This window comes from Zingiber officinale, chromosome 1B (genome assembly GCF_018446385.1).
Source record: "Zingiber officinale cultivar Zhangliang chromosome 1B, Zo_v1.1, whole genome shotgun sequence".
Taxonomy (NCBI): Eukaryota; Viridiplantae; Streptophyta; class Magnoliopsida; order Zingiberales; family Zingiberaceae; genus Zingiber; species Zingiber officinale.
In genome coordinates this window covers 90,961,062-90,985,554 of record NC_055986.1, presented here as the reverse complement: position 1 = coordinate 90,985,554, position 24,493 = coordinate 90,961,062, and the positions used below count along the sequence as shown (strand labels likewise).

The window sequence follows — 24,493 nt, the reverse complement described above, 5'->3', positions numbered from 1 at the left end:
TTTCAATGAAATCACCTTGAGTGATACAGTATCACAATAAGAAAATAAGATTTCAGAAATAAATTTTTAAATTAAAATTAAAATATGTTTTAGATTTTGATAAAAAAAAGAAATGAATTTGTTACGGACTTATTAATCGGTTTTAGTTAAATAAAATATAATATATGAAAAAAAATTGAAATAGAATTTTAAATAAATTTGAGATGAAATTGTAAATTTTTATAAACAAAAATAAATAAAAATTCTAAATCAAATTTGAAACAATATAATTTTGATCAAAATTCATTTAAAATTTAATAAAAATTAAGATGGAAAAAAAATTATTTCAAATAGGGATTATATTTCTAACGCTAAATGACAATTTGACATTTTAAAAAAAATAAAACTTAGTATTTTTTTTAACCTTACAAGTTGGGATGATAATGTTAAACTTCTATTAAGTTTTCAAATTTAACTCTTATGCAAGCTATCGTGCTTATCATAGTCAATTTATGCAAGCTATTGTGCTTATCATAGTCCATTGAACTTATTCTTTTGACTTAATTACCTAATTAGTGGACCTAATCAAGCTAATGATGTTGAATTACCTAACAATTAGCACTCAACCAAGGAGGAGTTAAAATGTACAAAACAGTTAATAGTTTCTAATGCTTATTCGTCCTAAGAAGATGAAGGATAATAATTTAATCATTACTTTTCTCATAAACATGATAGGAACAATTGATGTTTAAGGTACTATTATCTGTTATATATATGTTAATATAAGCTCTAAAAGTCAATCATTAATTGATTGACTTAGGTACAATTGTATCATATTTATCAATAAAAAGTAATATTTTGATTATTATATTTATCTCATATTTGTGCTACCTAAATAAATATAATAATATCTTAGAATAGTAGGTTTTAATCTACAGCATATCAATTTTTGAATTGATTGTCGAAGGTTGTCGACATATATAGAAAATACTATTCTTAATTATTCTTACTCAAGTATTAATATACAAGGGCAATATTAATACGCTGAGACTAGCATGTAGGTCAATTGATAACTTATTCTCACAAGTCAAGGATATAAGATATCAAGTTGACACATGAGTATATATTAGAGAATCTATATTGAATTAACTCGTCATGAGAAGTTTTATGGATCATAATATGAGTGTCATAAATATTCTCATAATGACTATTAGTATAAATAGTCCTTTGACTTGAAGTCACTATGGTTCCCTACATAAGGAGTAATGCATTTTATTATCGACAAATGTCACTTGTAACAAGCTGGACTATAAAATTACTCACTAGGTATGCAATAAGCTATGATGAGAGATGTGAGTAAAGTAGATATAATTTGTCCCTTTTATATAACGGAAGAGATATGTCTGGGCCTCTTGATTGAGTAGGACTACTGAAATGCATGACCATGCTCAAGTAAGTTAATATGAGATATTAAGTTTATTTGGTTAAGTGATTCTACTTAGAGATTGAGAAACACATAGATTAATTTGAGGATGACACAATCTGTGCTTCATGAATTAATTTAGATATCTAGAATAAAAGGACTGAGTTATACAAGATAATGGGCACAGACAGTGATCTTGTCTGAAATCGATAGAGATGGCATGCTAGGTGTGTGGCTCTAATGTTGATTGTGTGAAGACTTCGACTCAGCAAAAAGTGACTTTGAGTGATCTTGCGTGTCAAAAGGAACTTTAGTGACCGGGATAGGGAAGGAGTCCCCTGTTAGATTTTAAGGGATGTCCTAAGACAATCACCTTATGATTTTTACTATTTATTTGATAAATATAAATTTACTATTTGAGTGCATATTATATGTTTGAATAGTCTTAAATTCATTTACAGAATGTCCACAATACAATTCATAGCATGAGAGAATTTGTGATTGGATCACAACTTGTGATTATCTCTACATGTGTAATTATGAATGTATTGGGATTTCCCTGATCATCAAATTAGTTCATTCGGATATCATCAATTCTAAAAGACTAGCACAGGTTAAACTCCTTGGTTCGACCAAGTAGTTGTTTCTCACTAGCTGAAGACATTGGAATGTCGAGAGTTAAATATGGATGCTAGTTATGGTAACTAGTTCATTGGAGTGACCTGCTGTAATACTACATATGATTCTCTACATATATAGATATATTTGTGAAGTTCTTACTGCAGCTAGAGTGGAAGTTCCCATCTACTTGGGGTATACAAGTCATCTTGGTCATGAAGACTTCTACTTTAACATCTTAAGTAAGCATCTCTTAGAGGTGTGGACCCAAGATGATTGGATATAAGTTAAAGTGCCCAAAAGTATCTAGATAACCCACAGAGGATTCATCGCTCCTTGCGAGGAGATGTATACCTTATGATCATTCATTAGGATTATTACTCAAAGTCTTTGGCCAAAGCATCACATGTTAAAAGTATGAGACTCTTGTACATATGTACGAGTAATTTGAATCCGCATAATGAGGAAGTATTACTTGGGTTAGGTAGTCAGCCTAGTGGGGGCAAACACAGAAAGCATATTCTGAACCAAGTAAGTATAACATGAGTGAAAGCAATGAGGAATGACTCACTGTCGTTGTTGAAGGGTTCAAAATTAGTTCTGAGATTAACTATGATTTTTTAATTAATTGGGAATCATGATGTACTACTAGGTGCCACTCATAATCGTACCATAATTAATAGTTAATTATGGATGGTCAAGATAAATTGAGAACCTATTGGATCATACACACTATGAGTATCTAAAAGATGTAAAATAAGTTAGAGAATAATATTCTTAAATCAAGAAATAAATATTTAGTTGGGTCATACATAAGATAAATATGGAAATATTTGTCAGAATGGGGGGAGCAGATCTCCTGGTCCGCAAATTACGGACCAGGGGATGGTCCACTACATGTGGACCTTTGATTTGAATAAACCCCACTTATTTAAAGATGGGGTCCATTCAAATCAAAGGTCCAGATCAGTGGACCATCCCCTGATCCGCAATTTGTGGATCAGGAGATCCCTGCTGTCAGAATGGAAGTGCGGATGGGCCACATCTCTTATAAAAGAGTTAGACCCAATTTAGTTTAGCCATGAACTAACTTGATTTAGTTGTGAACTAAACCAAGGGGTTAATGGGCTATTTTTTTGTTAAGGTATAATGGATTAAATTTGGTCTTTTTAATCCAACTCATTAAAAAGGACTATATATTGATATGATTAAGAGAGAACTAATACACAATTCTTTATTGCCTTGATTAGATTTTGGAAACCTAAACCCTAACAACTCTCTCTCCCTCTCTCTTGCCATCGACGACAACAAGAGGTTCTCCTCTTGTTGTTGTGAGCCACCCAAAGGAAGAAAATCTTCCTTTTGCTTCTTCTTCTTCTTCTTCTTCTTGATCCTTCTCCTTTGCTCATGGCTAGTACCTTCCGAAGGTAAAGGTTGTTCTCTTGGAGTTGTCTTGAAGAAATCAGCGTGGATACGAATAAAGGCGAGGTTCGATAACGTCGCAAAAGGTTAATGCTCTTCTCGTTACAAGTCATCTGTAAGGTATACATAGAATAATTATTATTCAATTTCTTTTATTTTATGATCTTATTTACACTATTATATCTTACATGTGTGTGGTGTGTGTGATGTAATAAATTATTTTATTTATCGTTAAGTCTTCCACTGTGCATATTTATGAAATATGTTTTTAACACACACCATATTGGGCATATCCCATTCGTGGTATCAAAATCCAATCGTGCTTTAACATTATCATAAAATTATTTTACAGTTCGTAATTAGTGTTGTAATTAATTTAGATTTTTTTTTTGAATTATTAAGAATTTTTATTTTTTAGAAGTTTTCTAAATTATTAGGAAATTTCACTTTTAGAAAGTTTTTGAAATAATTTTAGAAAATTTAATTTAGAAATATTCTATTAATTTAGAAATTATCATTTCTGAAATTTTTTAGAATTTTAAGAAATATTCTATTTTTAGAAAATTTCATAATTTATTAGGTAATACCAAATTTGGAAAGATTCTTAAATTATTAAAAAAATCTAGATTTAAGATATTCTGAATTAAATTATAGAAATTATCTTTTTTGAAATTTTTAGATATATTAAAATATTCTATTTTTAAAAAGTTTCTTAAATTATTAGGAAAAAATCAAATTTAGAAAGATTTGAAAATTCATAAAAAAAATCTAGATTTGAATTATTTTATAATAAATTTAAAATTATTAATTATTTATTTCCTATATTATTAAGAAATTAATTTAGAAATTTGTTTTCGAAATAATTAAAGACTCTTTATTAAGATTCTAGATGAGATATGTTAATTAAATTTGGAAATTGATTTCCTAATTTAATTAGATAAATCTTGATTTATTAAAATCAAATTTATAACATATTTTTATTTTTAAAATAGAATTATAATATATTTAAATTTATGTCATGTTCATACCATATTGTAAGTCATGTAGATGTATTAATTATAACATGATTAGATTTTGTCATGTGTGTGATGTGATTAGATCTTACCGTATGTGTGATGTGTGATGCTATGTCATGTATGCGATGTGTCATATCATCATCTAAGTCATGCATGTGATATGTCATGTCATAATTTATGTCATACGTATAATGTCATGTAGATAGAATATTTGCATGAAGTAGATGAGACCAAATCCCTTATACAATATTAAAATCTACACCTTCTATTAATATGGTAAGAATCAGAGTTTAAGTTCTTTTTTGAGTTATTGGCCAAAGTCAAGCTAAATTTGAAATTAAATATATTCAAACCATAGAGATGCAATATCATGATTAATAGGATGGTTTTAAACTTGAAGCGTTGATTTATTGTGACAAAGTCATGATCAATGTGGATAGAGGTGAAGTTGGGTAATATACATTTGATGTATACTTGTTAATGTGTTAACAACCCGATGTTTATGCGAAAATTAATCAATTGCTAGCATAATGTGATAGTTGCATATAAGCGATATGCAATTGGTAGGTACAAAACATCAGAGTCCATCTACGAGATTCTGGGGATCGTGTTTGCTTAGCCTCTACATGTTGAACTGCATTCAGCCTTTGTTCGTGTTGATGCGATGGGTGACTCGGTCAGGGCCCTTTAGGCAGCAAGGTAGGAGGGGGTGCTTGGCACTCGGGAGCAAAGGCAGGAGCAGAAGGAGCGACTTCCTTCTTCCAAACGATCTGAGCTTCTTTTATGTTGATATACTTGGTGGCTCATCCAAGCAAATGATCGAAGTCCCTCGGCGACTTCTTAATGAGGGATCGGAAGAACTCGCCATCAGTGAGCCCTTAGGAGAAGACGCTCACTAGAGCCTTCGAGGTGGCCGAGGGAATGTTCATGACCACCTAATTGAACTTTTTGATATAGGCCATTAGTATTTCCTTGGGCCCTTGCTTGAGGAAAAACAAGCTCAGCATCGTCTTATGGTAGCGGCAGTTGTTGGCGAAGTGATGAAGGAAGGCCTTGCGAAAATCCTTGAAGCAGTAGATGGACTTTGTCGAGAGTCGGTTGAACCATCTCTGCGTCGAGCCGAATAGGGTGGTGAAGAACACTCGACACTTGACTTCATCTGTGTACTGATGGATGATAGCTATATTTTTAAATTTGAGCTAGTGGTCTTCAGGGTCGGTCGCTCCTCCATATTCTCCGATTGACAAGGGTCAAAAATGACTCAGTAGTTTATCTTCCAAGATTTCTTGTGAGAATGACATGCCCACCCGTTTGGTGGAGCTACTGACCATCAGAGTTTTACCTTTATGAAGATCATGAGCAAGCGCATTTTCAAAAGATGATCTCTGGGGTCTTTCCGCTTGGCTAATGTTATCTAGTGGTGCGCAGAACAACGTCCAGTGATATGCAATCAGCGATGGAGACATGGGCGGAAGACTAGTTGGTTGCGCGGGTGCCTGCAGGAAGACGATCGGGGGAGGCTGGATCAGCTAGAACCGGCCTTCCACTCGAGTGCCACTCTCGACATGATGGCTGATCATATATACAGCGGGGTCGTTTGGAAGAGGGCACTTGATTGTTGCTTGCTGTTGCTATACCATTCTAGCCACTCAGACGACTATTAATAATTCTAAATCTTCTTGCGACAACATTACTATAGTGAGTTATCCAGTCTCGTCCATCTTCACATTTCAGATGCAGGCAAAGTTCTCATATACGACGCTAAATATGATCCTGTCTGAAATCAGTAGAGATGACATGTTGGGTGCATGGCTTTGATGTTGACTGTGTGAAGACTCCGACTCAACAAAAAGTGACTCTGAGTAATCTTGCATGTTAAAAGGATCATTAGTGACCAGGCTAGGGAAGGGGTCCATGGCGCAAGCACTTTAACGCTTAAGTTGAATGAAGAGTAGAATGAGCAATATGATGAATAGTGGTTATGAGTATATAAAACTGCATAGCATCGCCTACCTGCACCTGTAGATGGAGACCCCCTTTTATAGTGTTACTATTTATTTGTGTACGAATCTTAAAGTATTTCCAAAAAATGATAGACCATAAAGATGCTCTGACACCTTTCCCAAAATAGACTCACAATCTCTACACTAGGTAGAGTGGAAGCTTCTAATGTACAGCTTGCATACAGAATATTCTTTGTCCTCCATAGCAAAATGCGAAAAAGGAATATGAGGCGGTTGGGTTGAAGGGCCCATAATATGCTCACCTGACAATACGATCGAGCCCTTCGTAAATCCTGACCGGCTATTGCTTGCCAGAGCCACAGGGTTGGATTTGGGGGATGTTGTTGGGGATTCCTCTTCCATTCGGTCTTTCAGTTTGGCCACTGAATTTGATCAAACCAAATGTTTAGTTTGTCTGATCGAACCATAGGTCCATTTGGTTGGATGACTCGGCCGGAATAGTTAATCATGGTAGCCCGAGTGATAAAGAGGACTTTAATCTGTAGGGTACTTATTCAACTTAGAGTTTCATTGATACTGAGGGGCTCGGGCCAAAGAGGTCCGACCGGCCAAGTGTTTGATTGGACGAGCTCTTGGTAGAGATAATTGTATGCATTGATCCCGAGTATTGACGTCTTCTTGACTTTAACTGCCACGTCAACCGACCTTCTTGACTTTGACCCAACTCGAAGGCTCCACATCATCCACCATATCAGATAAGTTAGGTCAGATCTTAGCATTCTCATCACTTGGGTAACAACGAAACATTACTAGATATTACTCATTACTTGTGTATATAAAATAGTTTTAAAAACACTGCCAACGTTACTAGAACGTAATAGGTCACGCACAAAAAATATGTTGATTTAGAGATTGCTTTATTTTATGATTTCAAACCTTAAACTTATTGGATTAATAAGTTAATCTAATTGGGTTTTGGACTTATTGGATTAATTAGTTAATCCATTTAAAGTCCAACCTAACTATAGATCTCGCTAAGAGTTATTCTTTAAGATAAAGAGTTTTTCTTGAAGATGAAGAGCTTTTCAAGAAGGTGAAGGGTTATCAAGAAGGTGAATAATTAGTAAGAAGATGAAGAGTTAGCTTGTTCTTCCTTACCACCTTAAATACCCATTACTAGCAAGGACCCATAATGAGAAAAAGGAAAAGACTTCTTCTTCATCACTTTTTGCCACCTTGAATAGCCATCTCTAGCAAGAAGGAGTGGTGATTTGAGACTCTCCGATTCATGAAGTGTGGACATTCTTATGGTGCTGAGATCGGCCGGACTAGAAGTCTTCTGAGGATTGTTCACGCATCAAACATTACAATCCTATTTGCTAGTGTGTTGTTCACACATCAAATGTAACAATCTTATTTGCTAGTGTGTTGTTCACGCATTAAATGTAACAATCCTATTCGTTAGTGTAGTTATAAGAGTAATTTTGCAATCGAATAGATCTATGGAGAGACTAATTTTCGCTATGTTTTAAATTTCTTTATCTTCAATGATCCCTACAATATAAACCTAAACTGTTCAAAATTAAGAAAGTATTGCACAAGTTTAAAGGTTCCATCATACGAGGTTCATATATATTTGAGTTTTGGACAATTTAGGTATATCTATATATATTGTGTCCAATATTCAATAGGTTCTGGGAATGAGATAGCAATTTTGGTTAAATGCAACGTAACATTAATTCCACCAATGGAATGACGGTCCGAGTTTCAAATAATATAAATCCTAAAATTGAATAAAGCATGAGATAAGAAAAAACAATAGAACTACGTACTCTTTAAGATGATGTAAAACTCTAAACCATAAGATACATCAAGGATTGTTCATGATATTTCTTTACAATTCAGTCTCATTGAGAGCCTAAAGAATTTCATCAGGTGACACAACAACAAGTAAGCAACGAGCATCATCGATGAAACATAACAGGCAACGATTACGTTAGCCAGATTGACATTTGATCAACTTATTTTGGGTGATAGGATGAGGATGCAATGATGATTTAGTGGGTTAAATTTGAAAGAAAAACTTGTCAATGGTCCATGGCAGAGAAAAGGAAGCTCTTTAATAATCATATAATCCACTAACTAAGCAAACAAAACAATGAACAGTGTAATTTATAAAAACAATTATAAAAATAAAAGAGTTCTTTCTCAGCGCGTGCACTTGATCATTTCAGAAGATGCAAAAAATTTGGAATTAACAAAATTACACAACCTTCAAAATCATGGATGGAAAAAAAAAAGGAGAAATACTAGTGGTAAAAGCATGCTTGTTGTAATCGAGTTACACGTCAAGTAGTTGAAGAGTCTTCGTCACAGATATTCCTGTGATTAACCTGATACTGACATATCAACAGTGGGCATCATTTGTGTTTATTTAGGAGGTTGAAAGGGAGGAAAGGAAAAACAGGAGAGAAAGGAAGGAGGGGAGAGCATGCTGACTGCATGCATACGTATTAATTAAACGAAAAGTTCTTATATATATATATATGTGATCGATCCACGTTATTGATCAGGAATTATTGTTTTGTTTCATGTGCATGATTCATCAGTTAAACTGCATTTACTACATTCTAACTACAATTCTTCGAGTAGTCAAGATATATGATCACTTATATATATCGCTCTCTACTTGAACAAATATTTATCGCGGCCAATCTTCTTTTTCTTCTTGGCGTCAAGGTCGTCGCCATGGCTAACGTGCTCTACCTCTTCTTTATCATGCTTATGCTGGTTGAGAATCCTACTGCCTCTTCCACCTCCGGCGGCGGGTTTCGACTCACTCTCACCCACGTGGACTCCGCCGCCGCCGCAGGCTCTTCATTCACCTTGGCGGAGAGAATCCAACGCGCCGTCCGCCGGAGCTACTCCCGGAAGAGGGCCATCGAGGCCAAGCGCAACGTCGTGGTTCCTGTCAGCTACGGAGGTGAATTGGAGTACCTAGTCAGCTTCGGCATTGGTTCCCCGGCGCTCCCTGTCACGGCCATCCTCGACACCGGCAGCGACCTCATTTGGACGCAGTGCGTCCCCTGCTTCGAGAGCATCCCGCAGCCAAGCCCCTTCTACAATTCCTTCGAGTCCTCCTCCTTCTCCCGGATCCCCTGCTCCAACCCCTTCTGCAGTGAGAGCATCTCGATCTTCAGTTCTTGCGCTTCCTCCCAAGGCGACCTGTGCTTCTACTTGGCCGGATACGGGGACAACACTCGCAGCAGAGGCTTACTCGCGACGGAGAAGCTCAGTTTTGACGATGGCTCGTCGATCGCCGGTGTCATATTCGGGTGCGGATTTTGGAACAACGGCACGCTGTCGAACTCCACCGGCATCGTCGGCATGGGCCGAGGCCGATTCTCGTTGCCGGCGCAGTTGAATCCTCCCAGATTCTCCTACTGTTTCACCTCGATCAATAGCTCCGCCACCAGCCATCTCTTCTTGGGTACCAAGGCCAGCCTGGGAGGAGGAAACAGAGGAGGAGGCGGAGGCTCAATTGGGAGCACGCCGTTTATCCCCAGCCCCCCAAATCCCTCTTTTTACTACCTCTCCTTGATCGGAATCTCGTTGGGCGGGACTCGGCTCCCTATTCCGCCGAGCGCCTTCCAGCTGAATCCCGACGGCTCCAACGGGACGATCATCGACTCCGGCACCTTCCTAACAATATTGAACCAGCCTGGGTATGACGTACTTAGGAAAGAGTTGATCAAGCAGGCGCGGTTGCCGTTGGCGGAGTCACCGGGCTTCGATCTGTGCTTTTCATTGAAGAAACGGAAGTCAGCTCCCCGAATGCCGGAGCTGGTGTTCCACTTCGACGGCGCCGACATGCGTTTTCAGCGGGATAAGTACATGATATATGAACCGGAGGAGGGATTGTTTTGCTCGGCGATCGCGGGAACGGACGGCATATCAATCTTGGGCAACTACCAGCAGCAGGACATGCACATCCTCTACGATCTCAAAGCCAACATGCTTTCCTTCGTCCCGGCCAACTGCGACCGGTTCTGAAGTTAAATGCCTGGATAGCATCTTCGTGCGTGCGCGCTGTGGTTTCTATTGCAATTTAATAATAAAATTGTGCTGTGCTTTAGAGTATCGCATGCGTGTAATATGAACTACTGTACCTATTGCAATTCAATAAAATTGTACTGTCCCTATGAATGCACTTAATCGGCGGTTGAAAATGTTTAATCAAATTTCTTCAGATTGCTTTATGAGTCAACTGGCTTCTTCCATCCATGTGTCCATCGTCATCCATCATCCATCATCCATCATCCATCAATCAAGTCAGATAACATCCCATCTGAACTAATTCAATCCTATAAAAAAATTTCATCGATGGTCAAAATAAATGAGAAAATACTCACGACGAATAATTCAGAAATCCAACATTCTTTGATTGTGAGTCTCAAAAATAATTAATCAAGTCAGATAACGTTGAACTTAGGACGACCAGTCCAGTCCCATAAAAGTTTTCCCAGCTGCCAAGGTAAATCAGAAAGCATCCACGACGAACTGCCCAAAAACTCAACATCCCTTGATTGCGAGTCTCATTTGAAGAAAAAATTTCTACAAATACACCGTAATTAGGAATCAAACCGTGGATATCTAGGTACTTGGGGATGAGCTAACGAATGCGCTGGTGTGAACGAATTACCTTTTGCCACCACCATCATCCATCGATCATTGTGTATATCTCCTTGCAACCAAACCTGCAAACAATTTATAAAGTACACTTCATGCTCATCTTCCACAGCCCTAAACACTTTTGGTACAAGATGCATCATGCAAACGAACATGAGATTTTGACCTTAGCAATAAATTCAAGTTAACTCTTGTGGTTTCAAATATGATGATTAAGTTTGTAGGAAGTTCTAGTTGAAGTTAGGCAAAGAAAGTCCTAATTAAGTCTTAGCAAGGGAAAATTCTAGTTGTGGCTAGGTAAGAAAGTCCTAGTCAGTGAGACTAGGTGGAAATCTTGACAAATCGAGGATATAGGGCAGGATGTCCTGGGGGTCATGGACTCCAGGCGGAATTTTGGACAGGTCAAAAGCCAAAGGTCAAGCGGAAAGTCCCGAGGGTCAAGGTCAACTGAGCAAAAGTCCAAGAAGATCAGGTGGGCCAAATTTGACGTCAAGTAAACTTTCCCAAGTGGAATGTTGAGGACGTGCTCTCGAAAAGAAAGCAATAGGCATCAGTCCTACTTAAGATCTCACCGGAGATCTAAGGTTAAGACCGGATAGTTCAAAGAGATGTCAATCATATTCATGTTTGATATATATGTATATATTGTACTAATACTGTGATGCAGGATGCTAACTAATGAAGCAAGCTGGAAAATAGGATCCAGAGGTCTCTATCACATCCAAGCGCTTGAATATCCATGTCCATGTGCCTTGAAGTCTTCTAGGTGCCTAGACTAGAAGGCTTATCATGACGATAGGTTCGAATTGGATAAGGGTTGTTGGAGGCGTCTCAAGTTGATCCAAGCGCCTAGATCAGACTATAAAAGAAGCATCAATCAGAAGCTTCGCTTATTCATTCTTTATATGCTTTAAGTTCCATTATGATTCTGAAATGACAATACTCTGACACACTCAAGCCTTAATGACGTGACAACAACATGACTCTGCTACGAGCTCAAACGAGCCTAGACTTGGGTAACGTGGAGTTGTTACTTTATATTATTTTCACTTTCTTCTTGTGCGTTCTATTCTAAGGTTAGTAGTCTTGTTACCAAATTATCTTTTTTAAAGATGTGATTTGATAGTGATTGATCAATGAAAGCGATCTAACTAACTGCGGGCCTTGGAATAGTAGTCATAAGGCTACGAACCAAGTAAAAAATCACTGTGTTCTTCTTTGTCTTTCTTCTATGTTTTTAATTCCACTGCATGAATCAGTGGTTTTTCAAACGAATTGTAAATGAGTATGAAGCGCGCTATTCAGCCCCTTTAGCATTTTTCTCGATCTAACAATTAGTATCAAAGTGGAATCGCTCTAAATTGGTGCAACCACCAATCGGACTCATTTTTTCGTTCATTTTAAGTTGTTAGCATTTAGTCTGAATTGATACAAGCACCTCTTCTAACAATTGTTTTGGTTTTTGAAATTTCTCGAAATTGTTGCAACACCACTCGAGATGTCTTTCATAATTTTCTATTCTTCTAACAGTACTAAATTCAAGACCAAGTCTTGGAACATTTTATTTGATTTTATTTGTTGTGTATGAGATTCTAAATGACGCACCAAGAAGGTATAGTACCACTCATCCCTTGCTCTTCATTGGAGATGACGTCGGCTACTAGAAAAAGTCACATAGAGTTCCACCTGAAGGATCAAATGGACATGTGGATTTTCATTCAAACCGGGTTTGCACTACCTCTCGATGGAAATAGAGTACTGGTGTGATGTGAAAATTGGGACCCGCACATGAAGAAGAAGATAGAAGTCGATGCTAAAGTGACACAAACCCTGCAAATGTGGCTTAACCGAGGAGGAACTAAGCTGAGTCAGTTCATTCATCAGCACGCAAGATCTATGGAACAAGCTAATCAAGCTCGATGAGGGAACTTCTGACACCAAGGTAAGCAAACATGATTTGTTATTAAATAATCTATATAATATAGCAATGCAGGAAGGAGAGTCCACAATTCAACTCCACTCCTGCCTACAACACATTCTTAATAGGCTACATGCAATCAGATAAGTAATAGAAAATTGTGACATAATAAGGTACACACTAAGAGCTTTTATGAGGAATACATTGTGGACATTGATCATCAATGCTTGTAAAGTCTCTTGAGATCTCTCAACAATTAAATTAGATTCTCTATTTTCTGAATTAGAACTCCATGAACATACTAACAAAATCCAAATCGAGAAAGGAGTTGTTTTGTTTTCAAGACAACGAAAGTAATACAAGTCAAAGGCAAAAGCAGAAAACAATCAGAGGAATCTAAATCTGAGGATGATGACAAAACCTCCATGGAACTAGTAAACCTTGTCCGGAGAATGGTAAGGAAGAAGAAGGGATTCAACGCACATGAAATCAAGGTATCCTAGAACAAGAAAGTTGAATCCACTTTCTACGAGTGCCAATAGAAGGGACACTTCAAAACTTACTATCCAAGGCTAAAGAAGAAATATCAAAAGACAAGAAAGACACTCAAAAGTAACATGGAATGAGTCTTCATCCTCTGAAGAAGAAGAAGAAGAAGAAGAGCACCACAACAACCTATCAATGATGGCTAGAACAAACATTGACTATGAGTCTGAATTTAAGGTTGAGTCTGAAAGAAGTCACGGATCTATATCCATTTCCTAAGGATCAAACCCCACTATAAGTACTAGTGTAGAACTTGAATTTTATGAAGTTATTATTTATCTGAATAACAAATTAGAAAAATCTAATAACTAGGTTAAATCACTCTGAAAGGAGGTCAAACTCCTCAAGGAGCAAACTAACCCAAGCTTGGTAATTGATCAAGTTCAAGTTGAAATCTCAACTCAAGTCCAACAACTTAAGAAAGAAAATTCCAATCTAAAAGATCATATTACTAAACTAAAAGGTTCGTGGAAAAGTTTGTTATTGGATCTAAAGTCCTTGACATGCTTCTTGGGTCAGAGCGGGCTATGTACAACTGAATTGATCTTCGATACAAATCAAAAATCATTTAGAACATATTGTTCATATCACCAGTTAATCAAATAAACCTAGAGTCCAAGCATGAATTCAAAAAATTAACTTAGTTAAACAAGTCAAAACGAACCAATATTGGGTTCCTCAAGATCATGTACATGTTTTGGATAAACCTTATCTAAGTCATGCTCGAGGGAAAGCCACTTAGAAATTCATATTTATTATTAGATAGATTGCTTGTTTATTTCCTTTATGTATATTTTCATTATTGTTTAATTTGGAATGGTTAGATAAGGACTCAATCTTGTTTGACACTTCCCAAAACCTAGTACTAGGGTGGGGCGAGATGATGATACGTTAGGGAAACCTAATCTAAGTAGTCAGGTAAGTTAAGGAGTACGTTACTTGTTATGCTTAGTTAAATGAAACTAACTGAAGCTACTTCGTCACATCTTAGACTAGTTAGAAATAGGTTTTCTCGATTGTTTAGTTAAGTACTCAATTTCTTGAATCAGCTTTATTTTAGAAAGTGAGCATTGATCTGATTAAGAAGGTCTCTGTGTCTTGCCACAACCTAGATGACGAGTCTTGAAATGAATGCTTAATTAATTAATTTGCAAACTTGAATTTAATTCAAATGTCAATCAATCCTTAGAATTTAAACAAAATTAATAAAGATAAAACTTATAACCATCTCACAAACTCTATAAGGTTCCCGATTGATAATCTAGAAATGGGTGAGATGGATATAGATTAAATTAAATCTAATTTGATTAAATTAATCCAATTAATCTGAAATTAAACAATTTAATTAGTTAATTCAGAATAAAATTAAAATTTGAAATTAATTTACTTAATTAATCCACTTAATTTAATTTAACCTAATACAAATCTACTTAACCTAATAAATTATTAAATTAATTAAATTAATTTGAACTCAATCTTAATTTATTTAAACCAATTTAACTTAATCTAACTTTACTCAAGTTAATTTAACTCAAATCTAATTTAACTCACTTAATTCAAATTCAACTTAATTAAACTTAAAATCTAATGAAATCTAAACTCTAATTAATTAAAACTCAGTTAAACTTAAATTCTAAATAATTAACACTACATGGAACTTAAATTCTAATGAAACCAATTAAGGAGTGTAAATATAATGTTTCTTCAAAATATTAATTTTCTTATTTTTTAAATAATTGTATTCTACGAACTAGTTTTTTTCTCAACACATTGTCAAAAGATTAACTTACGTTTTTCAGTATTTCAACTGTTTTACAAAGATTCTGAATTCCCTAAATTTCTTTGCCTTTAACATCGATTAAAGTTGAACTTATAAAACTCAATTTTGTTTTTTCAAAATGGATATTTAAAAGGTCTTTCGCCTTTTTTTATAAGTGGCACAGAGAGAGAGAGAAAAGACAAGTAGAGTAAAAAGTTAAACCTCTTGCATAAAATTAGGAGGAGAGGTCAGATTAAGGGGAGAAACAAAATGTATTTATGTTATTCAATCATTCTCTCAGTTATTTATTAATTTCCTAAATTGTTATGCTTTTAATTTTAACTTAATTTTAACTAAATTCTTAATAATTAAAAAGGGGAAGATTATTGATGTAAGATGCATCATACGATCGAACATGAGGTTTTGATCTTAGCAATAGGTTCAAGCTAAGTGTTGTGATTTTCTAATATGTTAATTGACCTTGTAGAGAAGTCCTAGTTGAAGCTAAGCAAAGAAAGTCCTAGTTGAGTATAGGTAAGGGAAAACCCTAGTTGTGGCTAAGCAAGAAAGCCCTAGTCGGTAGGACTAGACACAAGTCTTGACAGATTGAGGATATCGGACAAGAAGCCCCTGGGGGTCAAGGACACTAGGCGGAAAGTCTTGGGGGTCAAGGATACCAAGCAGAAGTCTAAATAGGTCGAAGGCCGAAGGTCTAGTGGAAAGTCTTGAGGGTCAAGGTTAGACTAAGCAAAAGTCCAAGTAAGTCTGGTGGACCAAATTTGGCATTAAATAAACTCTCTTAAGTGGAGTGGTGACGACGTGCTCCCGGAAAGAGAGCAATAGGCATCGATTCAGCCTAAGATCTCATGGGAGATCTAAGGTTGAGATCAGATAGCTCAGAGAGTTGTCAATCATATTCATGTTTGATATATATGTACTTGTTGTACTGACACTGTGATGCAAGATACTAACTAATGAAGCAGGCTAAAAAAATGGGATCCAAATGCATCTATCACATCAAGACGCATGAATATCCAAGCGCCTCAAGGTCTTCTAGGTGCCTAGACCAGAAGGCTTATCACGGTGACGGGTTCAAATCGGATAAGAGTTGCTGGAGACGCCTCAAGCTGATCCAAGCGCCTAAATTAGGCTATAAAAGAAACATCGATCAAAAGCTTCGAATATTCATTCCTTCTACGCTTCAAGCTCCGTTACTCTTCTGAAATGATGATACTCCATCATACTCAAGCCTCAAAGACGCAACAACAATAGGATGCCTCTACAAGTTCAAATGAGTCTAGACTTGGATAATGTGTAGTTGTTACTTATATTTATTACTCATGCTTTCTGCTTATGCTTTGTATTCTAAGGTTGGTAGTCTTGTTACCAACCTATCTTTTGTAAATACATGATTTGATAATGATTGTCCAACAAAATCAGTCTAATTGACTGTGGGCCTTGGAGTAGTAGTCATGAGGTTGCAAACTAAGTATAAACCATTGTTCTCTTCTTTGTCTTTCTTCGTTGTCTTTTTAATTCTGTTACATGACTCTGTGGTTTTCTAAACTAAATGTAAATGTGTATGAAGCGCGCTATTCACCCCTCTCTCTTTTAGCATTTTTTTCGATCCAACAACACCTTTTACCACTATCAGCAGGTTTGGGATCAGTCTCTGATGCAAGAGACTCTTTCAGTAACAGGGAAAACGACCTGCCCATGTTACTAGGCACGACCGTGTCCCATTCTGGATATTGGTGAGGAAGTCTCTAGTAGGGAACATGGTCTACATGGGTTCCCTAGCACGGTCATGGTGGCAAGCGGATGAGTTAGGTTTTGGGCCCTAATTTTAGGGGCAGAAACATCAATAAAAGCTTTTTCGAAGGCTTGTATCTTATTTTTGGGCTTTATTTTTGCCTTTTGCATGGTTAGGACTTTTGGAGACTATTTAAATCATTGCTTAGTTGATTTTAAGGAGATTTCTTAATCAATAATATTTTCGATTGTGTCATTTCCTTATCCCTATTCCTTTATATTTTATCGAATCAACCGATTTTAGAAGATTGCTTCCGATATTCATGCATAAATCAACAAAATCCATAGCTTCTGCTACATCAATTGGTATTAGAGTTAAGTTGATCTTGTGGAATCATGCTGCCAAGAAGATAGGAATGCATTGGCAACTCTTTTAATTGTGATATGGAGCAACATATTCAAGAGATGGTTGACGAACATCTTGAACTAGTTGTGGACCAGCTAATAGAGAGGATGACAGTGATTTTGGGAACCTTGAATAGAGGAAGATCGATCCAATACAATAAAAAAACACTAGACAAACTTGGAGGAGTAAGAGGATAGTTTTGATGAGCAAACTCCCTATAGGAATCATAGAGCATTTGATAAATTTGCTTGCGACTTCAAGATTTGACCGCAAGATAAGCATGTTCCCATGTCCGTCTCCAAAATTGAGGATACTTGATGCAATATCGACCCAACATGACCCCTTGAACTTCAAACAGTCATAAATTTTGATTTAGGACTCGGAATCAAACTGTCTATCGCCACATGTATAAAATTTAAAAATCTATATTTGTTACTATGGTACCCATAACCACCAATTTTTGGACCAAAATTCCACCGTTTAGACCCTCATCTAAGACTCTAAAGATTTTATAATTATTTTTAATAATTTTTATTTTTATAGTATTTAGGGTATTTTTAGTATTCTTGGTAATTATGGATCATAATTAGTCTAAAATAGCATCTTTTTTATTAATTTTAATTTCTACCAAGAGATTTTCTTTTCTGGAAAGATCTATTTTCTTTTTCTACAAGATTAGAATTATGATCCATATATTGAAATTTCTTTCCTTTTTTTGTCTTAAAGTATAGAGTCTATATATATAAACTCCTATCTAGTTGTTTGAAGATTCATCCCTTAATTAATAATAAAGTTTTCTTTTTAGTAAATGACGGGTTTTCCTCCTTATTTTGTTCAAATTCTCTTTTTATCTTCTCCTCAACTCCCCCCTTCTTATCAGCATATAGGATAATCGTTATCCTTCCTGGCATCAATAATACTCTGTAGGATCCTCTTGAAGCACGGTAAGATCCGGACAAAATCCAATCTTGATGAACGATCCCTTTGTTAGAGGCATCAGAGCTGTTAGAAACCAAACAATCTGTTGCCGGAGTTTTTAGGGACTTAGTTGAATTTCAAACTTTCGCGAAATTTAAATTCAACTTACAGTCGAAATGACCTGAGCGGATAATCTCAGGCTGCCAGCAGGGGTTGGTTTCCGTAACGCAGCTGAGCTGAGCGACAGGGCAGGTCTGCAGAGAGGCAGACCAGAGGAGCAAAGCAGGTCTGCAGAGCGACAGACCAGAGCGGCAGAGTAGGTCTGCAGAGTGGCAGACCAGAGCGGCAGAGCAGGTCTGCAGAGTAGGTCTGCAGAGTGGCAGACCAGAGCGGCAGACCAGAGCGGCAGAGTAGGTCTGCAGAGTGGCAGACCAGAGCGGCAGACCAGCACGGCAGAGCAGATCTGCAGAGCGACAGACCAGAGCGGCTGACTAGAGCAGCAGACCAGAGCTGCAGTGCGGAAGACCAGAGCAGTAGGATAGGTCTGCAAAGCAACAGACCAAGTCTGCAGAGCAAAATGACCAGGTTTGTCTGTGCAGGTCTGTAGAAAGGAAGACCAGGTTTGTAGAGCAGAAAGACCAGGTCTGTCTGAGCAGGTCTGCAGAAAGGAAGACTAGACCAGATCTGCAGAGCAGAAAGACCAGGTCTTTCTGAGGAGGTTTGCAGAAAGGAAGACCAGGTCTGTCTGAGCAGAATGATCAGGTCTGCAGAGAGGAAGACTAGGTCTACAGAGAAGTCTTGACAGAGTAGTAGGTCTGGCAAAATCCCGACCTGGCAAGCTGACCGAGGCCTGCAAGTAGTAGTTTCCTTAAAATAGATTCGCCCACCTCCGGCTGTGCTTCGAGGTTTACTCGAGTCGTCTGTTTCCCAGGATACAACGATCGACCGTGAACTCCAGCAAGCATTAGTGGTCACGGCGAACTGAGTGGCACCCGAATGCTACCACAGGCACTCTGTCGAGCAAGAGTTGCACGACAGAGGAGGGGAATGTGGAGGAGAGCTTCTGGCTTCTTCGCTGTGTTATCTGCGTAACCTTTTGCCTGTGGTCGCAACATCCTTATATAGGAGCTCAAGACCAAAGGACAACATTAATGATCAATTAATGATCATTACTCAACGCCAGCATTTCGCTTGGCCGTTTTGATTCCGCATTAATCTTTCTTTAATGCATCTGTTACACAAGCAGCAAAAAGATATATGTGGCAAAATGTTGGTTGTTCTGCTTGGGCAAATTTTGCCCCGACCGGTCCAGCATTCGTGTGCGCAGGTCGCGGTCACGCACGAGTCAACTTGGTTCAGTGCAATCCGGACCCTAGATTTGCACCCCCCCCTGCGCACCCACGCGTGAGAGAGAGCTTCTCCCCATGCATTTGTTCACATCCTCAATGTATGTGAATCAATATAAACCAACAAACTTGCCTTGAAACTTCCAATGTGGGACTAAAGTCTCATTCACAATGGAGCTTCTTCTCTTCCACCTCTTCTCCATTCACACTTATTCAACAAGAGCAAGCATCTCCGATGATTATGTCTTCGTTGGCAACTTGGGATCATCAAAATCGCCTTCTTGTAGTTGTTCTACTACTTCTTCATCGCCGACATCCTTGGACGTCATATTTGATGGCCTTGAGGATTCCACTACAAAAACCGCATCAGTTGTGCCTATCTATGATAAGCTGGTATATGATGACAATATATCTGACGGGGCTTCGAGACTGAAGAACTCATCATCGATGAGGTATGAGGATGTTTTTTCTACCATTTTATCATAATCCGATCGTGTTTTGACACCTCCTATCATGCTCCGAGGGTAAGGTTGTCCGAAGAAAATCGGACAATACCTCCCCTATAGCAGTGATAAATGAACCATGTATACAAGGTCATAAGGCCGCAAAAGAAATAATCAACAACTCATACGACTAGAACATATACAACCACGCAGTTATATATACAACCCACATGGCTAGAGAAAAAGAACATAACCACACAGTTATAAAATAAACAACTCACATGGCAAGAAACAAACACAGCAGAATATAAGAGTGATACACATCCTGCACGGCTGGTACAAACACAGACTACGCAAAATATTATATTGGCTGCATGCCGACATGACTTACACCACAGTAAAATCCAAAAATGAATTAAACTAGTCAGAAGACTCAAAACCATAAATAAGACAATATAACTTGATACCAAGTCCAAATACAAAATACAAATAACGTAAAATGAAATAACAATAGAAAATTGATCTCAAATGTGGCGTAGGACTGGCAACAGGATGCCTCAAGCGACTCCTCCACCATCTACCTGTTATCTGGCCAAAGAAAAACTAGTATAAGGGGTGGTGAGTGTGGATCACTCAGCGAATAATAAGAACATGGTAGTGCATAGATAAAAGTGTAAGGCGATTAAAGATATACAGTCTCAGTAGGGAAATAACAGCATAATCATATATGGCATGATAAACATACATATTTGTACCAGTCCAACACAAACAGTATAGTGATTAGTAACTCACTAGGGATCAATAACAGACATGCACATAACACTTGGGAAATATGTGTGGTAGTATAACCATGTATGGTAAAACAGTAATAGATCATCAAATTTGAGAGCATCGCTCCATCACAAGAATATGTCATATGTGAGGGCAATGTTCCGCCACAAGCAATACATCATATGTGGGAGCAACACTCCACCACAAGTAATACAATATATGTGGGAGCAACGCTCCACCACAAGTAAGCAATCCATAGTATGTGAGAGCAATGCTCCACCACAAACAATCCACGGTATGTTGGAGCAACTCTCCACCACAAACAATCCACAAATGACCAAGACATCTAGCTATCTGGCTAGGAACTGCACGAGATTACTCTACCACAGATCACTATGGGTAGTCCGAAATGTTAGGGTCCCTGTCTGCGTGAGATCACTCTACCACAGATCACTGTGAGTAGATAGGAAGTAACTATCTAGCTACGGGTTGCACGAGATCACTCTACCACAGATCACTATGGGTTGCCCAAGGTCTAATAACCCAAGGATAAAACTACAAGCAAATCATCATATGTGGGAGCAACGCTCCACCACAAGAAATACAAGTGACCAAGACATCTAGCTATCTAACTAGGGACTACGCGAGATCACTCTACCATAGATCACTATAGGTAATCCGAATGTCAGGGTCCCTGTCTGCACGAGATCACTCTACCACTTATCATTATGGGCAGACAGAAAGTTGCTATCTTGTTATGGGTTGTGCGAGATCACTCTACCATAGATCATTGTGGGTAGCCTAGGATATAAGACTCACCGTCGACTAGTTCTTGTTGGGATGTATACTATAAGCCTAGCTTTTGCATGAACATCTATTTTGAAATATTTTGAAATGAGAATCACTTTAGTCAAATGTTTGCATTTTATATTAATACAGTTGTCCATTTAATTTATATTGTAGGTAACATGATGTGTGGTACCACACAGAAGATCATGTTATCGGTTCCTTATAAATTATAAATAATAGCTCACAACCAAGATTGATTGGGACAAACTATTGGAACGGTTGTAGTGTAATCTGGTATTAGTCTGTCTTGACTATAAAATTAGACTAGTACATTATGTGTGTATTAAGCAGGACCATTTGAGGTTGTTCGATTTATACTGACTATATAAAATAACGAACCTCTGTTATTATGGATGTACATCCTCTTAATCCCTATATAATAACAAACATATATATTTAGTATTTATTTCTTTAACTTATCAATGGGTGAGATTTATTTGTTAAATCAATAGACCCGATGAGTTGGGAAATAGTATCATTTATATGGTGTGTTGTTGATTATAGAAGGAATCTATGTCCTAATTATTTAGGTTTTGATGTCCCCTTGAGGAGTTCATAAGGATTATCATGTAAACCTTCCAGGTGGACTTAGTCTGGTATGATAATAAAGTTGAGCGGTACTACTCTTGGAATTAGATGTTAATTAATTGAGTTGTCAGTAACTCATTTAATTAACGGGCATATGATATCTTAAACACAGGGAGATTAACACACTCATGATAAGAAGGAGCTCATATTGTAATATGGGATTAGTGCGGAAGTTCAATAATAACCCTTTAGTTGTATGAGTTATTATTGATGGACTTGGGTTGGGTGTTCAGGCCGAACACAGGAAGCCCAAGCCCATCAGGAGGTTTAAACCAATTCCTCCTCTAGGTCCTTGTTGTAGCCTCTATATAAAGCCTCGCATCCACTCATCCATAACTTGGTTTGGTTTAACTTAACTTGGTTCGGTTTAACTTAATTTGGTTTGGTTTAACTTAACTTGGTTTGGTTTAACTTAACTTGGTTTGGTTTAACTTGGTTATAGAAAGGGAGATTTTTTCTAAACAGAATTCTGTTAGATTTTTTCTAAATAGAATTCTGTTATTTTTCTTTCTTTGTAACCAACGGAAAAGGTTATAAAAGGAGTAGGTGGTGCCTCCTAAAACCTAATTTACCACAATGATCTTCTCCCCTTGTGGTCAGCACCACCTTCTCCTCCACCTAGGGTCGGTGCCACCCTCTCCCTTGCAAAGGGTTGGCACCCCTCCCCTTCTCCTTAGCTAGGGTTGGCGCCCCTCCCCTTCTCCTTTGCTAGGGTCGGTGCCCCCCTCATCCTTCGTGGCCGGTGCCCCTCCTCCTTGGTGGCCGGCGGATTAGAGAAGAGGAAGAAGAAGAAGAAGAAGAGTAGGAAGAAGATTAGAAGGTACTCCATCCTAGAGCCTCCTTTTGTAGCCGGCGGTTTGGAGCCGAGAAGAGAAGGAGGGTGGTGTTGTCTTAGTAGATCATCGCCCACACGACATCCAAGAAGAGGAGAGGAATACGGCAGAAGATCAAAAGGTCTTTAACTATGAAGAAAGGTACAACTAGTTCTTTAATTCCGCTGCGTAATTAGTTTTATTTTCTTCGTATCGATTTTGAATACCAACACAAGAGGCCAGCGATCTTGTACTTCGATCAAGGTGTGCTTTGATCCATCAAGAACTTGCTTGATTGATCAAACACATGTCTGATCGAACATGCAGGTTGCTAGGAAAAGTTCTGTACCTGTATAATTTTTGTATAGGGAAATTTAAACAAAATAGAATTCCAGCGCCTTCAAGTGGTATCAGAGCGAGTTTTCTGGTTCTGTGTGATTGGTTTTCGGTTAAATTATGCACTGATCATATACAAGTTTAGGCAGGATAATAGTAGGATGTGCTAGAAAGATTAACTCTGTGGTTGCAGACATCCTAGATCCAACTATTATGGCTTTGTGTATTTGTGTCTGATTTGAACCCTCTGGCATGTCGAGGTTGTTTTGTGTGCATGATTGTAATAATTAAAGTACGGCCAGTTGCCGTATTAATTTTTTACATTCTGTTCGATCTAGATTACATGTAAATTCCTTTATGGAATATAGGATCGATAAATGTAAAATTTTATTTTTGTTGCGGCTTGTATCCTTGCTATGCATGGTGCTATTTTGAGGACAAGAGGCGCGACGAAGAAGGACGCAAGATAGATGTGACGGCTTGATCCATTGGCGGCATACGCAACGGATTGATCCATTGGCGGCATGTTGGAGGACAACGTTGGATGAGGTCATAATAGTTGAAAATTTTATTTTCATATTTATTGCCTTTATATGTTGTTTTATGTGTTGTGATGTTATGTGCTGTGATATTGTGTGTTGTGATGTGTGTGTATGTTAAAATTCCTCAATTTAAAAAACTAAGTAGGAGAGAGATTATTTAAATAAATTCCACGGTTTCCATTACTGGTTTGTAAGTGATGCATTCAAACTTACGCGTTGGCTTTGGGTGCCTTCCTCCATATCGGATGAGTTTGTTTGCGGATCACTAGATCAAACTTCTTCTATGGATGATTATAGGAAATTATTTAGGTATGTGTGATCTTCTCCATCTGAAGGGCACAATCCTAATTAATGGACTAAGTATCAAGTAATGGTATACACTTAAGCACATTTAAT

General features: G+C 37.6%; 1 protein-coding gene across 1 annotated transcript; it reads left to right on the top strand.

The window, feature by feature from the left end:
- The first annotated feature begins 9,091 nt into the window (after positions 1-9,091).
- On the top strand, positions 9,092-10,637 carry LOC121969624 (aspartic proteinase nepenthesin-1-like). Its single transcript, XM_042519824.1, has one exon. It carries the CDS (start codon positions 9,171-9,173, stop codon positions 10,473-10,475), a length of 1,305 nt encoding a protein of 434 aa, XP_042375758.1. The 5' UTR covers positions 9,092-9,170; the 3' UTR covers positions 10,476-10,637.
- Positions 10,638-24,493: the final 13,856 nt, after the last annotated feature.